General features: G+C 45.0%; 1 protein-coding gene across 2 annotated transcripts; it reads left to right on the top strand.

Moving 5' to 3' along the window:
- The first annotated feature begins 10513 nt into the window (after nt 1-10513).
- Nucleotides 10514-13114, top strand: LOC112900447 (beta-fructofuranosidase, insoluble isoenzyme 2-like). 2 transcript variants are annotated; one of them, XM_025969308.1, is made up of 6 exons: nt 10514-10700; nt 10978-10986; nt 11229-12097; nt 12232-12641; nt 12745-12835; nt 12929-13114. In XM_025969308.1, exons 1-6 carry the CDS (start codon nt 10514-10516, stop codon nt 13112-13114), a joined length of 1752 nt encoding a protein of 583 aa, XP_025825093.1. The 2 variants fall into 2 exon arrangements, with proteins under 2 accessions (XP_025825093.1, XP_025825094.1); XM_025969309.1 differs by lacking the exon at nt 10978-10986 and having other exon boundaries at nt 10559-10700.
- Nucleotides 13115-17928: the final 4814 nt, after the last annotated feature.

Raw genomic sequence — 17928 nt, 5'->3', positions numbered from 1 at the left:
TGGTATCCAAAAGGTTCAAATTTCAAACTAGTTGGCTACTCCGATGCGGATTATGCCGGATGTAAAATTGATAGGAAAAGCATATCCGGGACTTGCCAATTTTTGGGTAAGTCCCTTGTATCATGGGCATCCAAGAAACAAAATTCCGTAGCTCTTTCCACGGCCGAAGCGGAGTATGTCGCGGCCGCACATTGTTGTGCTCAACTTTTGTGGATGCGACAAACTCTAAAGGATTACGGTTATACTTTTAACCGTGTTCCTCTCCTATGTGACAATGAGAGCGCCATTAAAATAGCCGAAAATCCATGTGAGCATTCTAGAACCAAACACATAGATATCCGGCATCATTTCTTGGGAGATCATAATCTTAAAGGAGACATAGAGATCTCTCATGTGAGAACAAACGACCAAGTTGCCGATATATTCACCAAACCCTTAGATGAGAAAAGATTTTGTGAGTTAAGAAATGAGCTAAACATTATTGACTCTAGGAGTGTTGAATGAAATGTTACACACCTGCTTGCCTAGTGGAGAATTTCTTTTTGAAACAAAATGATTTTCAAAATAATGTATGCCTTGTTTGTGAAAATGTTGAATTCTCTTGATCGTTTGGATCGAATTGGTTAACATGATCATTTTTATATGATGTTCTCTTGAAAAAACATGTATTATATTCCAAATGTCCTACATCATATACATCCAATATACTCTCTAAGTTATTTGAATAATTGGATAGGTTACATGAGAGAGGAATGTTGCTGGCTGAAGGCTCCTGGCGGACAGTCCGCCAGGAGGCTTCGGGTCCAGTCAACCGAGCTGACCGATTTCTTGTATCTTTCGTGATTCTCTTGTGGGCCCTTTTGTCTCTTATCCGGGGTAAGGTGCTGAGTGGGAGCATTATAACGTAGGTGATGATGCGGATGATGAGTGATTGCTGCTCCTAGCTTCCATTTGTCTTTTCTCTTTTTGGTGCTTGATGCCAAAGGGGGAGAAAAGATTGTATCCTAGTGTGTTCTTAGAGTCACGGTGAGCTTGGTCACGGTGAGCTTGAGTGCCGTCAAAAACTTATTTGGATATTTGGATGTATGTGAGACTATGTGTTTATTGCTTATCTCGTATTTGAACTAAGTTGGGTTGTAATAACTTATTTATGGATGATGCTATGCTATGATTGTGAACCTATTGCTTATCCTTGTTTATCTAATCTTGGTTATATCTCATCATGGTGCTATAACTTTATTTGGTATGCTCATTATGAAATGGAGTTCATGAATATCTTGTGGATGCATGGATTTAGGGGGAGCTCATCACATATTTACATCCTCAAGGTTTTTTGAATTTATTGTTTTTATAGTTTCATTTTGGTTGTCATCAATCACCAAAAAGGGGGAGATTGAAAGTGCATCTAGGCCTAATGACCTATTTTGGTGATTAATAACAACCTAAATGTGTATCTAATGTTTCAATTGAGAATAATGAGCAGGGGTCAAAGAAACCAAAAAGGAGAAAAGAAGAAGAACCAATTCCGACGATTTGTTAAAATTGGAGAACGGTACCGGTTCAAGAAATGTGATTCAAGCGAAGATAATTGTTTGTTTTATATTTTCTTGAGTCTAGGTATACCGTACTATCAAGGGGGATGTGGAAAGTGTGTGGTAGAACACAAATAAACCAAATTCGGAACCCATGCCTTGAACAGAAAATTGCAAACCCGAGTGGTCCTGGCGGACAGTCCGCCACGCCTGGCGGACAGTCCGCCAGGACACTAAAAACAGCCTAACGGCTAGTTTTTAGTGAGGCTCTATATATACCCCTTCGACCCCAACGGGAAATCCAACCGGTCAAACTGTATAAGCTGAGCCTCAAGCACATTCTAAGCACTCCAAAGCTCCCCAAAGTGAAACCCTAGCTTCTCCACTCCAAATCTTTGGTCTAGGGTTGGATTTGAGCAAGATACAAGCAAGATTCGTGTTCTTCCCAAGAGATCCACCTCTCTTGGGCATCTCTTGGCATTCTCCATCCCTTTCCACATCTATTACTCTTGGAGCTTGGCTCCTAGACGGTTAGAGGTGCTCAAGAACAACCAACTCGTGGTGTGGTTGGATTGAGAAGTTTGTATTACCCTTGTTGCTAGTGAAAAGCTTAAGTTTGACCTTTGTGGTTGCTTGAGAGAGGAAAGGGTTGAGAGGAACCCGGTCCTTTGTGGACTCCTCAACGGGGACGTAGAATCCTTGAGTGGATTCGAACCTCGGGTGAAAAATCTTGTGTCTCTTGTGTTTGATTACATCACTTCATCTCTTGCACATTTGTTATACTTGCTTTTTGTACCTTCGTGTAGTATTCTTGCCCGATCTACTTGTATACCTATCTTGTGCTAGATTGCTTCCGCATTTAGTGTTTCTAACTAGTATTAGAGCATTTCTATTCAAATAGATTTTGTATACAAGTTTTAGTTTTCAATCGGTCACATTTCTTACCCGAGACGTCCCAGCGGACATTGGAAGTGCCCAGCGGACAGTCCCAGCGGACGGTCCGCCAGGCAGCCTCGGACTGAATTTTTGTGTGCAGGTTTTAAGCAACGATCGCCTATTCACCCCCCCCTCTAGGCGTACTTTCAAGGCGACCCATCCAAGATAGTTTTGATCGGAGGCAGTTTGAGTGACAAATAGGAAAGCGCGCTCATCAATTTTCTTAGGGCCAACCGTGACATATTCGTGTGGAAATCAGCGGATATGCCGGGCGTGCCCAAGGAGTTGATTGAGCACTGCTTGAAAAATCGACCCCAAAGACACTCCAAAGAAGCAACGACTACGATATTTCGGTCCAGACAAGAGGGAGGCCATCAAAAACGAGTTAGCAAAACTACTCACGGCTGATTTTATTAAAGAACTCTACCACCCAGAGTGGCTAGCTAGCCCTATACTAGCTTTGAAAAAGAATAATAACAAATGGAGGATGTATGTGGATTACACTGATCTTAATAGACACTGCCCGAAGGACCCCTTCACGATCCCACACATTGACCAAGTCATTGACTCCACGCCTGGCTGTGTCCTGCTCTCTTTCCTTGATTGCTACTCGAGCTACCATTAGATTGCACTCAAGGAAGAAGCTCAGATCAAGATGACATTCATCACCCCATTCGGTGCATACACCTACACAACAATGTCCTTTGGGCTGAGGAACGCAGGATCCACCTATCAGCGGGCTATCTAATTTTGCCTCGTTGATCAGCTACATCGCAATGTGGAAGCCTACATGGACGACGTTGTCATTAAGACTAGAACCCATGACGAGTTCATCTCCGACTCGAAGAAACCTTCAGTAGATTGCGCAAGTTCTGGTGGAAGCTTAACCTGACTAAGTGCGTCTTCGCGTACCGCAAGGGAAACTACTCGGTTTCATCATCAGACACCGAGGAATTGAAGCAAACCCGGAGAAGATCACCGCCATTATAGACATGGGGCTCCGCGGATGATCAAGGATATCTAGAAGCTCACAGGCTGTATGGCAGCCCTGAACAGATTCATCTCGCGACTTGGAGAACGGGAATTACCCTTCTTCAAGTTGCTAAAATGACAGGACAAGTTCCATTGGACCGAGGAGCTGGACCAGGCACTGGAAGACCTCAAGCATCATCTGCAGTCGCCTCCCATCCTCACAGCTCCACAACCAGGCGAGAACCTGCTACTCTACATCACCGCGACTACTCACATCATCAGCACGGCAATAGTGGTGGAACGCCAGGAGGAAGGCCATGCCTTTGGTGTGCAGCGGCCAATCTACTTCATCAGCGAAGTTCTTTCTGAATCCAAGGTTCGTTACCCGTCAATTCAGAAATTACTCTACGCTATACTCAATACCTCCAGAAAGTTTCACCACTACTTCGATGAATACAAGATCTCAGTTGTCACTGATTTCCCATTGGCGGATATACTCCACAATCGGGATGCCACTAGACGTATCTCCAAGTGGGCAGTGGAACTGGTGGCTCTTACTCTTGACTTCAAGTCTCGCACCGCCATCAAGTCATAAGCACTAATCGATTTCATGGCAGAATGGCAAGAAAACCAAGGTGGACGCTCCAGCCAACCTGCCATCGCATTGAGTGATGTACTTCGACGGTTCAATCAAGCTCAGAGGCGGTGGTGCCGGAGTACTCTTCATCAATCCAACAGGAGAACAACTTAAATATTATTTCAGATACTAGATGAGGTCTCAAACAACGAAGCCGAGTACGAGACACTACTGCACGGGCAACGCGTGGCAGTCTCTCTAGGCATCAAGCGACTACTTGTCTACAACGACTTCTTGCTGGTGGTCCAACAAGTCAACAAGGAGTGGGATATCAACAAGGACACCGTGAACAAGTACGTCGCAGAGATACGCAAGCTCGAGAACAAGTTCTCGGACCTGGAAATTCATCATGTGATTCGCGACAACAACATGGGGGCGGATGTACTTTAAATACTGAGCTCCAATCGAGCAAATGTCCCACCATGAGTTTTTGTCCACGAGCTACATCACCCATCCATCAAGATACCAGATCAAAGCACCGTCATTCAGGGTCCAACAGAACCCAACCGAGAGGTCATGATGATTGAGGGTGACTGGCGGTGACTTTTATCAACTTCATCAAGAAGCACAAACTACCCTTGGCATCGACAAGAAGAGCGCCAAAGGCTGCACGCATCTTAAGGTGGAGCAAAGGGTATGTCCTAGTCGGAGATAACCTATACAAGCGTGGATCAGCATTAGGCATACTCATAAAGTGTGTCCGCGCGGAGGAAGGTAGAGAAATACTAGAGGAGATCCATGAAGGCATGTGGGAAGCATGCCGCTTCTCGCACGTTGGTCTGGAAGGCTTTCAGATCTGGGTTCTACTGGCCGACGGCTTTGGCAAATGCTGAAGAACTCGTCCGCTAGTGTACAAACTGCCAATTTTCATTAGGCAGCCCCACATCCCGGCTCATAATCTCATCACCATACTACCTTCATGGCCTTTCGCATGCTGGGGCCAGCACATGATAGGACCCTTGGCAGCTGCACCAAGAAGTTTTACTCACGTGTTGGTGGCCATCGACAAGTTTACAAAGTGGATCAAGTACAAGCCAATTACAAAGCTCTCCACAGATCGAGTGGTCAGATTCATCTGCGACATCGTGCACCGATTTATCTTTCCCAACACTATCATTACGGATTTGGGATCTAATTTCCACTCGCACGAATTCTGGGAATTCTATGAGCGTAGCGCCATTGAGGTTAAACACTGACAGTTCCCAACTAGTACTCTATATTAATAAAGGGGCTTCGCTCCTATAGTAATGCTTAGTTTACTAGTTTCTGACTAGGACTCTATGTTACTGAAGGAGCCTCGCTCCCATACTTCCAGTAACGCTCAATTTACTAGTTCCCGACTAGTACTCTATGTTACTGAAGGGGTCTCACTCCTATACTTCCAGTAACGCTCCGTTTACTAGTTCCTGACTAATACTCTATGTTACTGAAGGGGTCTTGCTCCCAAACTCCCTGACCTAGCCAAGAAGATCAAGGAGGAGTCCGCTCTCGGTGCAACTTCGACTCGTGCTGCACCAGGACTTCTCGAGTTGGATGAAATCCGATCTGGGGGAAGAGTGTACCCCGACTCCTATTCGGGTTACGAAACATGGCTGTTGTATACCACGAGTCCATGCAATTTGAGTCCCATCCAATGCCCGATGGCATCTGCTCAAGAAGGCTGTGCGGTCAACATGTGGCTTCATCAATCGACTCCGACTAGTTGGCTTCATCAACAACTGCTGCGGCTTCGTTGACAATCGCCCATGAATCAAGCTAAGGGATCAGACTTGGACCATCGCCGCTGAGTGAGGTATGCTCCCGAGAACTGCCTTACGTGGCCATCACTTCGTCAACACATACCACTCGGCGTGCTTTCAGCAAGTTGTCCAGCTCCTTGGCTCGGGGGCGGGACACTAACAACTACTCGAAACGGTTGCTACGGCTCACCTGGCTCATACGCTCGGGGCTGGACGCCACAAAACTACTTGGAAGACTCGCAAAAGAACCCGATTTAAGTGGCTTTTGAGGATTTATCTCGGGAAGATAATTGTTTAACAATTATTTCAAGAATTTTATTCTGAAATAAGGGATTTTTAAAATTTTTAACCCAAAGGTCTTTCTAGCCATTAAATCAGGAATAAGATTTATTTTGAGCGGTAATTTCAGGAATTCTTTGGGAAAGTTATTTGCTTAACCATTTTTTCAAGATTACCGTTCCAAAAAAAGGGGTTTTCGAATTTCTGGACCAATTTACCTATTTTAACCATCAATTCAAATTCTTAATATTTTACACAACCCATGCCATGATTCTTTGGATCATTTTTCCAAACCTTGGGATTTGGACTCAAGACTCGAGGGCTACAGGACACGTGTCACCGATGACTTATTTTTCAAACTTTTCGAAGATGAGAGCAGAGGATTCAAGATTAATTTGACCCTCAGCCTGATTTTTCAATTCAACCTAAGGCTCGGGGGGCTACTACATATGGAGTGCGAGTTTCATGGCATCCCATATAAAAAAGACTCGACAACTAATCAGGGCATGAGCACCTCACAGCCTCGATGTAGCTAAGAAAGTATTCAAGAAAACATTCAAGACGGAGTTCGAAAGAACTCGAAGACGCCTTCAGAAGTACTCGGAATCCTGTAGTATTCGACTACGAAGAGCTCAGAGGCTTGTCAGACCCGGGGCCACGGGATTGCACACATGGCGTACATATTCTAGGATAAGGGATGGGACATGATCCACACCCTACACCAATTGTAACTACTCGTACAATAGTAGGACTAGTCAGAATAAAAGAAAACTAACCGAGTAGTACTCGGATAAGACTCTAAGCTAGTATCGGGCTAGGATTTCCATGTAACTCTGTCCCCCCAGACTATATAAGGGCGGGCATGGACCCCCTCCAAACAATCAAAGTCGGTGTTTAACCTCTAAGCCTCGAGGGATATCCCTGAGGTGGTAGATTGTAGGTGGACTGTCGCCGAGATCAGGAACTCGAGGGTATAAGGAACACAAGATTTAGACAGGTTCAGACCACCGAGAGCATAATACCCTACATCCTATGTGGTGGTTTGTATTGCTTTAGTTGTTGATGTGTTTCGAGAGGGTCCCTACCCACCCTTATATAGTCTGGGGGGACAGAGTTACATGAAAATACTAGCTAGATACGAGCTTAGGAGTCCTATCAGAATACTACTCAGTAGTTACCGACTAGTCCTACTACGGTATGAGTAGTTACAACTGATGTAGGGCGTGGGCCATGTCCCATCCTTTATCCTAGAATATGTACGCCATATGCACAGTCCCGTGGCTCCGGATCTGATAAGCCCCCGAGCTCTTCGTAGTCGAGCACTGTAGGCTTCAGAATACTTCTGAAGGCGTCTTCGAGTTCTTCTAAACTTCATCTTCAAAGTGTCTTCCGAGTATTTCCTTAGCTGCATAAAGGTTGTGAGTGCTCATGCCCCGAGTAGTTTTCAAATCTTCTTTTATACGAGGTGCGATTAAACTCGCACTCCATGTGGAGTAGCCCCCGAGCCTTAGGTTGAATCGAAGAATCAGGCTGAGGGTCAAATTAGTCTTGAGTCTTCCGTCCTTATCTTCCAAAAAATTTGAAAAATAAGCCATCGATGACACGTGCCCCACAACCCTTGAGCTTTTAATCCAAATTTCCAGTTTTGAAAAAAAGGATCCAAAAGGTCGTGGCATGGGTTGTGTAAAAAAGTAAGAGTTCGAATTGATGATTAAAATGGATTGTATCAAATAGGTTGTCCCAGATAACATAAGGGCAGGTAGGGACCCCCTCGAAACACATCAACACTTAAGGCAATACAAACCACCACATAGGATGTAGGGTATTACGCCTTCCAGTTTCTGATCTCGGCGACAACCCACCTACAATCTACCATATCAGAAATATCCCTCGGTGAGTTTGGAGATTAAACACCGACAATCGCTGAACCAAGTTGCAATGTAGGCTCTTGTTCACCTCCAAGGAACATACATTAGCATATTTAGGAAGTTCTTCTCTACAAGCAGTCGACTCCTCTTCTTGTGGTCTGATAATTCCATTTTTTTCATTCATTTCTAATTATATACCATTTATGATTGGGTAAACTAATTTCTATAGATTCCTCTACTAGTTTGTAATCTTAATCTTCATTGCTTACTCTAGTTGTTTTGTTTGTTATATTGATAATTATAGGCAAATATGCTCATGGGTTGCTACAGACACAAAACGTATAGGTATCGGACATTGCCCGCATATTAATTTGCAGACTTACGTGATCACGTGGATGGAGGGCTGGTCCGACTCGCTTATGGGATGCTTCAAGGCTTTCATGACGATGATAGAAGTTGGACCAAATCAAAAATTAAGTTGGAAAGGTTATGTGCTTTACAAATAGGTAAAGAGTATTGTTGTTTTGATAGCTCTATGCGTAGATGTGAGTGCCTAGGATTATCTTAAAAAAGATGTGGGTACCATAATTATGATAGCTTAGAGTACGGATAACCCCATAAGAGACTGCAGATGTCCGCAGAGTATGTCCACAGTGGCGCCAGCCAGAGCCGAACATCATGGAACTCTTGACATTGAATGTAAAGATTATATATTAAAAATGTAGGATAAGGTGAGTGGCATTATCCAAAAAGGATTAAGGTGAGTCGATTAATCATGAATAATATTTCCTATACCATACTTGTATTTATAATCAGATGGAGTAGACAGATTCCTAAGGCTAAAGAATGAAAGATATGGCATTGTATAACTTCGTTTCTAATACGATAGATAGATAGATAGGTAAACCCCCTTCCAAAAAAAATTCTAAAATAGATGTCGTTATAGCGTCCAAAATATAAATATTCCCTTCCGAGGATGCATGCCCATTTAATTGCTTGGTTTTTTCGTTCAATAGATGCATGGCCATTTAATTGCTTGATTTTTTCCCCTTTTCACGATTTGGTTCATTAAGGTGCACACAGCAGCTTATGGCTTGTTTGGACCTCATAGTGATTATGAGAATCAAAATAGTGAGTATAGATATCTGGATTATAATCTGAATCTACCCATAGTAAATGTACTCTCTCTCTCTATCTCCCCTCTCTCTCGGGCTCTGTTTGGATTCTCTCCAACTAAAGTTTACCTTACTAAAGTTTGAAAAAAAATTTAGCAAACTAAAGGTTAGGATGCTAAACTTTAGCCGGGGCTGTTTGGATCTCTTTGCTAAACTCTTCTGAGTGACTGTGATACCCTTCATTTAATTCTTTGCTCCACCCCCACCCTCGAGGGTAATTTGGACTTTCATCACTTTTAGCATGTTTTAGGGGCTGTTTGTTTGAGCTTAAATAAGCTGTAGATTATACAAACCAACTTAAATAATCTGTAAAGGAAACAAACAGGCAGCTTATTTGCTCAGATTATATAATCTAGAGTCAAAAACACCATAATCTCATAAGCTAGTCAAGTGGAGCTTATTTCAACTTATTTCTACCAAAAGACCCACTACCCATGGCAAAGAGGAGCAAATTACCCGCAATTGCCATTAGATCCCACCAGCCCACTCCCTCCTCCCCTCCCCACGCGCCCCTCTCCCTGGCTGGCTCCCCACGCGCCCCTCTCTCTGGCTCGCTCCCTCCTCCCCTCCCCACGCGTGGTGGTGATTTAAAACTGCTAATGTTGTGAAAATAGTAAGCAAATGAATAAGTCTAGTACCTAAGGGCATTGTTGTCTTTACATGTCTAGGACAAATAAGCTGGGCCCAAATAAGCTACGCAAACAAACAGCAAGACTCAGCTTATTTAATCCAGAAAAAATAAGCTAGATTATATAAGCTACCTAATAAGCTGGATAGTATAATCTATAAGCCCAAACAAACAGGCCCTTAGCGACCCTTGGCTTGCTAAAAGCTAAAGCACTTTTGGGGCTCCAACTAAAGTTTAGCATAATTTTAGTTGGACCTGTTTGGATCCAAAGTTGCTAAACTTTAGCAAAGGGATCCAAACGAGCCCTTCAAATAATCTTCAAATAGTAAGGTTGGGAAGGGTAGCGTGATTCTTATAATGTTGACCATTTGATTCTTACGATCCACACAAGAATCTGGAGTAGTGTAGATCTCGTTGGGATCTTTAACCGATTTCTATAATCTCTATAGATCCAAACAAAAAAAGAAATCTGAGCGTTGACTCTTGGCAGTCTCGTCTGGGAATAAGAATCTGTGTCGATATATCCAATTTTTGCTGCTGGTAAAGTCGACCCACAGATTTCTGGTATTTCCAGTCATATATCTGAATATCTCCACGTGGAAAAGGTATAGCACATGGCCTGCGCAGGCACAGCGCTCCGGCCTGCGCCTGCTCCAGTATAAGTAGCACCCCTCCGTCCTCCGCCGCTCCTTCCATCCTCCTCCTCCGCCTGTTCTTGCTAGCTAGCGCTGTACGTGAGCGAGGGCAATGGGAGCTCTGGTAGTAATAGGGGTTGCTTGCGCGTGGTTGCTGCTGCTGCAGCTCGCCGGAGCGTCCCATGTCGTCTACAAGGACGTCGAGACGGAGGCGGACGCGGCGAACGTGCCGCCGTCCATCGTCGACCCCCTCCTGAGGACGGGGTTCCACTTCCAGCCCCCCAAGAACTGGATAAACGGTAATGTAAACCTACAGGCTGGCTGTCTTGGTCGAGGTAGAACTTGCAAGTTCTGAATCTTGCCCGGCCGCTGTAGTCGATCTGGTAGCAACCAACACGAACGTAACTGAACAAGTTTCAGAACTCTTTGTCTTGTACCTCAGAGGTCACAGTGAACAGAAAACTATACCATTTTTACTGCTTACTGTACTTGTTGCCAGCGTTTAACTCCCATCTTGTAATCTTTTCCGGCGGCCTGCTCTCTGATTGCATCGGCGGCGTATCTTTGCAACTTCAGATCCCAATGGTACGTGCTTTTATTTTCCAACCTTCATTATTCCTGTCTTATGCATCTGCTGGATTGTATGTGTCATGCATACCTGGCAACTTCATTTATGTAGATTACAGCACACTGAACATGCAAGTGGAGAAACTCGATCTGCTCTCTGTCCTGTTGCTAGCTGAACAGATTTTGTTTCCTCTAAATTTACTAGTTCCATCTCGACTGATAGATGTTCTAATACAATTTTGGGTTTGATGAAACTGCAGCGCCCATGTACTACGAGGGCTGGTACCATTTCTTCTACCAGTACAACCCCAAGGGCGCCGTGTGGGGCAACATCGTGTGGGCGCACTCGGTGTCGCGCGACCTCATCAACTGGGAGGCCATAGAGACGGCGATCGAGCCCAGCATCCCGGCCGACCAGTACGGCTGCTGGTCGGGCTCCGCGACCACGCTGCCTGACGGCACGCCGGTGATCATGTACACGGGCATCAACCGCCCGGACGTCAACTACCAGGTCCAGAACGTGGCGTACCCGCGGAACAGGTCGGACCCGATGCTCCGGGAGTGGGTGAAGCCCGAGCACAACCCCATCATCGTGCCCGAGAGCGACATCAACGCGACGCAGTTCCGGGACCCGACCACCGCGTGGCTCGCCTCCGACGGCCAGTGGCGGCTGCTCATCGGCAGCGCGGCCGGGGGCGGCGCCCGGGGCGCGGCGTTCGTGTACCGGAGCCGCGACTTTCGGCAGTGGAGGCGGGTGCCGCGGCCGCTGCACTCGGCGGCCACGGGGATGTGGGAGTGCCCGGACTTCTACCCGGCCGCGCCGGGCCGCACCGTGGGGCTCGACGCCTCGTCCGCGCCCGGCCGCCCGCAGGTGAAGTACGTGCTCAAGAACAGCCTCGACCTGCGCCGCTACGACTACTACACCGTCGGCACGTACGACGAGAAGGCCGAGCGGTACGTGCCGGACGACCCCGCCGGCGACGAGCACCACCTGCGCTACGACTACGGCAACTTCTACGCGTCCAAGACGTTCTACGACCCGGCGAAGAAGCGCCGGGTGCTCTGGGGATGGGCAAACGAGTCCGACACCCGCGCCGACGACGTCGCCAAGGGGTGGGCCGGAATCCAGGTGCGTTTCAGTCTTCGACGTGCACGCATCCGTGCCGATTGAGCTGTCCGTGCATTTTGCTCGTGTTCAGAAGTCAAAAATCATGACAAAGGCGTGTCGATGACATCAGTGTTGATGTTGCTGGTTGTTGCCAGGCGATCCCAAGGACGGTTTGGCTCGACTTCGGCGGGAAGCAGGTGATCCAGTGGCCGATCGAGGAGGTCGAGGCCCTCCGGCACCAGCCGGTCACTCTCAGGGACACGGTGATCAAGCGAGGAGAACACGTCGAGGTGACGGGGATACAGACAGCACAGGCTGACGTGGAGGTGAGCTTCGAGGTGTCGAGCCTGCTGGCGGGGGCCGAGCCGCTGGACCCGGCGCTCGCGCACGACGCCGAGAGGCTGTGCGGCGCCAGGGGCGCGGACGTGGAGGGCGGCGTGGGGCCGTTCGGGCTGTGGGTGCTCGCCTCCGCCAACCTGGAGGAGAGGACCGCGGTGTTCTTCAGGGTGTTCAAGGCCGCCGGCAGCGACAAGCCCGTCGTGCTCATGTGCACCGACCCGACCAAGTAAGTGAGAGATGCAGCAGGTGCCTTGGCTACACGTAGTCGTCACATACTGAACTAGAACTACACTGAGTTTTCTCTCTCTCACTTTCTCTTGGATGGACAGGTCATCTCTCAACCCAGACTTGTACCTGCCGACATTTGCAGGTTTTGTAGATACAGACCTTTCAGACGGCAAGATATCTCTGAGAAGCTTGGTAAGCTTTGCAATTCGACAGAAAAAAAGATTCGCAAGCTTGACAATTCTTTTCATTCCTTAATCGTTGTTCTCACATTAATTTTCTGTGCAGATCGACCGGTCGGTTGTTGAGAGCTTTGGAGCCGGAGGCAAGACGTGCATCCTCTCGAGGGTCTACCCGTCGCTCGCCGTCGACAAGAACGCCCACCTCTACGTGTTCAACAACGGGAAGGCGGACGTCAAGGTGACGCTTCTGACGGCATGGCAGATGAAGAAACCACTCATGAACGGCGCCTGAAAATCTTTGATGAACCAATCATAGCAGTGGCGCCTGAGAATCCTTTTTTGTATTTCAGATGTCATTTCAGAATGATTGTCGTGGCCTAGCATGCTATAATGTTTTCGGTTATGGATGAGTCTCCTCTGCAGTAGTGTCCTTAGACATCCGCCACTGATATGCGCATCCGTGCTCAATGTCAGAGGACAATGTTGCAGAGGATTTGCTTCCGTTGGTTGCATCTTTTAATAGCAAAGTCCTTGACCATATTATCCTCGTATATATTTTGGTTCCATGGCACCCAAATGCAAACAATTAATCTTCTCCTCCAACAATTCAAGGTGAAAACGATGGGGAAAGCCCCTAAACTATTTTTAGTTTCAAAATTTTCCCTTACTAATAAAGTTGAATAATTGCCGAAAATGGATATAATGCTAAGAGAAAAACAAGATTGTCGCCAACATCCAATAGGAATCAATAATTTTGAAAGCAAGTGCCTGCTAGTCATGTTCCTAAATCCTAAAGTGTTAAATTGACGGTTTATTAACCGGTTCAACTGACTTGGTCGCAAGAAATCAACGTATTAACATTAACAAAAAAAAGATTTATGTTGGGAGCGTTTCAGTACCTAACAAGAGTTTGTTTAGTTTATCCACGCACTCTAAGGGGGATTGAGGGGGATTTAACTTATAGGGTCAGTAGCACATTGTATTCGAGGTCAAAACAGTTTCGCAATGACAACCAAAATGGGTTCACCATCCACCATGTTAGGTTGGTGGCTGATTTTACCTTACGACCGTGTGTGGGTCCCATATGTCAGATGGCTAGGACCTATATAAATACCCCTAGATCCACCATTCATCAAGTAAACCCCGTCTAAAAAAACAAGTTATTTTAAGAATTATAAGACTGATTAACAAGAAAATAAAAAGATCTTATTTGCCTATATTTATAATGCATATTTGGTGTTAATTGACTGCCGCTTGCATACGCACATACTAAATAGGGTAACAATGACTTGTTTTTGAGAAAAAAGTTGTATCCCACAATTGCTTGTCTTTTGAGATGGAGCGACTAATTTCTAACATAACATATATGCAGCTTTCCCATGACTCGATCCAAAATTTTCTCACATGCGCCTTTTTTTAAAGACGGTACAACCAATAACTACTATCTCCGTTCTTAAATACACGATGCCATTAGTTTTTTATTCGTTTGACTATTCATCTTTTCTATATTATATAAATAGATAAATTTACAAGTCAAATCTATTTTGATAATAGATGCAGTGATAATCATTTAGTTTATTTAAAAAAATTATTAAATAAATATTGTTAGTTAAATTTTGAGCAAAAAGTTAATAGTATCATATATTTCAGAACACAGATAGTAGTAGATTTTGTAGAGCAAAATGGAGCTTAAACATTTTTCTGCAACCTAGGAATTTGGATGATGGTCCAACCCAATAGTTAATTGTTGTTGTGCAGCTTCTTTTTTTCGTACCATTGGGTTAGCGTCACACAATCAGCTGGATTCGGGCAATGGAGATGGAACACTCCATTTGTGTGCCAAGTCAGTAAGCCATTGATCAAACGTAGCATGTTTATTAGGTGGCTAAAACAGATTGCTAAAGGCGTTGCCACTGTATCCTGTGAAAAGGGAAAAGAAACGCCGAAAAGGCACAGCACCAACAAAGGAAATCGAGACCGTCAATTGTACCTGTTGTCGTTCGCTGTCCTTCACTTGCATTTCTCCCAATTTTTATCATGAGTTGTAGACTTTGATTCGCCGGTGGTGTCCGTTTCTTTTTTGAGCTCTAAACTCACCCTAAGCACGTTCTTCCACGTAACATTCCCTCTACTTTTTCTGTGGTAACACTAGCAACTTGGCATGCGTGGTAGGCGATCTCCTACCAACCATGGCAGCAAGTGGAAATCTTTCGCACACCAAAGAACTACAATCTTATGGCCCTTGCGTCATAGATTTCTGAATGTCGATTCTCCGATTCAAATGGATCTTATAGGCTGATGGTGATAATAGTACCTACTTCTCAACCATCAATGTCATTTGCCACCCAAACGTCGGAAAATTTTTTAGGTAGGCTACTTCTACTTGTATGCTAGTATTTTTCTTTTTCTCACAAATTGAAAACAATGCACTCGGATGTCTTTCGGCTCATGTTTGTTCTTTCATCTGATATACATTTGCTCCACAAAAAACATTAGGACCAATGGTGGTCACGCTTGGATCATGAGTGATCGACAACATGGTGTGAAAGTGATGTCTTCCATGGTTCTGATGTGCAAGTGTAGGACACGACATGATTGCCGATGGCGTATGGTGAAGATCGAGCGAAAGATCCATATCGATTGATCAAGGGCGGTGAAGGATGGATATGAGTAACCTTGTACTGAGGGACCGAGGAGTCTGAGTGGAATAGGGGTGGGCGTTGGTTTTTCCAACGAACATTCGAACACGAACACGAACTTCCATGACAAGACAAAATGCTAGTTGCCTTGTAACGCATACACTTCCGCGTTTGTCCCATCAACGATGGCCAATGAGACTATTCTACGAGTTTTCTTAGGAGCAACATGAGACTTGATTTCCTCCATCTCAGAATATGAGTTCAGCTCTGGCACCTATCGCGGGTAGTCCACACTGCGGAGGCAGGTTTCCCGATTTGAGCTTCAAAACTAAGGGCACGTTCGGCGTGGCCGGATGGTGGTGTGGTGGGCACGTGGTGCCATCGCGAAGCTTGTGTCGAGGCATAGTAAAGTCGTGAATGCGGTATGTCCATCTGATGAGTCTACAAAAAGTTGGACCGTTCTGCTTTTACGTGTGCATGTATCGTAATAATAGTATTAGGGGTATTTTGGTCGTTCGGCCAAATGCATATATATGTGAGGGGGGCTAGAATCTCAGCTATCGCTACTACCTTCTTTCATTTGCTTTCTATAAGACAGGTGTTAGGGTTTGCTTAATTGAGAGGATTACTCTAGGTTTAGTTCTCCTAATCTTAAGTTGGAGGATGATGGGTGGCTCCTAGCTATGAATCTTTGCTTCCGCTTCGGGCTTTGCTAATCATTCCTAAGGTGAGTTTGTCACTAGTTAACTTGTGTTATCTTGGTGATTCGAAAGTAAGTCGGATTTGTTTAAAGGCTCTCATTCATCCTCCCCCTTGGTCGCCTTGTTCGTCCTTCAAAATATTTTTAGTTCAATATTTCTTCTCAGAAAGTCATATGAACAAACATTTTTCTTTTCCAAGAGCTTATATGGTTGCTGTTTAAGTAATATTCTTTTCCTTCTAGAACAATTTATCATAAATCTAAACTATTTTTCCTCCTAAACCTTACCCATATGTTCAAAATTCATCAAAAATAAAGTTCCACCTTCATAACAAGTGTTGTTAAGAAAAAAAATCATCCAAACATATTAAACTCTTGTCCCGAGAAAGATGTGATAGAATTAAAAATCTGAATTCTCGATTTTGGAATTGTGATTTTTATTATATGCGAATTATGACATTAGTTTTGCAAAGGAGGACTTCGACAGCACTGCTGGTGCAAGTGGGAGCAATATCCCCATTCTCGAGTTATATTAGAATATGTACATTGGTGTTGTATAATAGATATCATTATATGTTGTTATATAAGCTTGAGGTGATTTAACAAGATAATATGTACACAAGCAGGTTGTGTTTAGTAATTGTACAATCTTAATTGCTGCATATATATAAAAAATATTATGGATTGCATAGTAGCAACAACTCTTAAGCATGTCAAAAGTTGTAAATTTAACTTATAATCCCGTTGGTTCGCGAAGCAACCACCCTATTCTCTCACCTTTATCTCACTCCTCCAAGTTATAACAAAATCTAGGTTTTTTGGTGTTCTTGCTCGTGCTTTAAAGTGCAATTGTGGTTTTACCTTTATTTTTTTAACCTTATCATTTTGCCCTCTATTTTTCACGAGTAATTGCGAATTTGCCCTTAGTCTTTACCTATTTGCCCATATTTTAACCGTTGAGGCTTTCTCCAACAGGCGAGGCAAACGGGTAGGCAAACGCAAAAATGCGTGTCCTGGTGCACTGTAGCGAGAGGCATCCGTCTCCAACAGAGGGTGCATTTGAAGAGGGCATTTTGGCTCGGAGGAGAGAGACGACGCAAAAATGGATAACCTCTCTCCTCGACGCATCCTGCCGCAGACCAACAGCCAGCACCCAGAGCTTCCCCCCTTCGATGCGGAAGAGAGCCCTGTTCAGTACAGATGCATTTGCTTATGCCTATCCGTGTTGGAGACTGCAGAATTTGCATGGCGTAACCCACTCCCAGACGATGGCCATTCCTAGAAATGCCTAGCCAAAAATGGCTATTCTTGTTGGAGAAAGCCTGACTAGGGGTAAAATCGTATTGACTTGTGAATAGTAAAGGGAAAAATTATAAAGTTAAAAAAATGAGGTAATTACGCTTCAAAATAGGGGTATGAACACTGGTACCCAAAAATTTATGTTAAATTTTATGAGAGAGTGTATCCGTTTATATATATCAAGTATTTTCCCTTACCTAGCGTGTTCTCATGAGGCGGTTTGGAGGTTACGAGCAACCAAGGTACCTCAAGGTATGTACGAAGCGGATGATGGCATCCACAATTCTGAAGTCTGAAGCGAGTCTTGTGCAGATTTCATTCGAGGACCGAGCAGAGTTGAAGCACCGCGCCACTCTATAGTAGGCTAGTAGCTAGATCACTGCCCCACACCCCGGCGGACTCCCTCTCCTGCCTCGCCGCCAGCACGGCAACATCTCACTCCCACTGCCTCGTCTCAGAGTCACAGGT

This window comes from Panicum hallii, chromosome 7, assembly GCF_002211085.1.
Source record: "Panicum hallii strain FIL2 chromosome 7, PHallii_v3.1, whole genome shotgun sequence".
In the NCBI taxonomy this organism is placed as follows: domain Eukaryota; kingdom Viridiplantae; phylum Streptophyta; class Magnoliopsida; order Poales; family Poaceae; genus Panicum; species Panicum hallii.
This window is presented reverse-complemented; position numbering and strand designations above follow the sequence as displayed.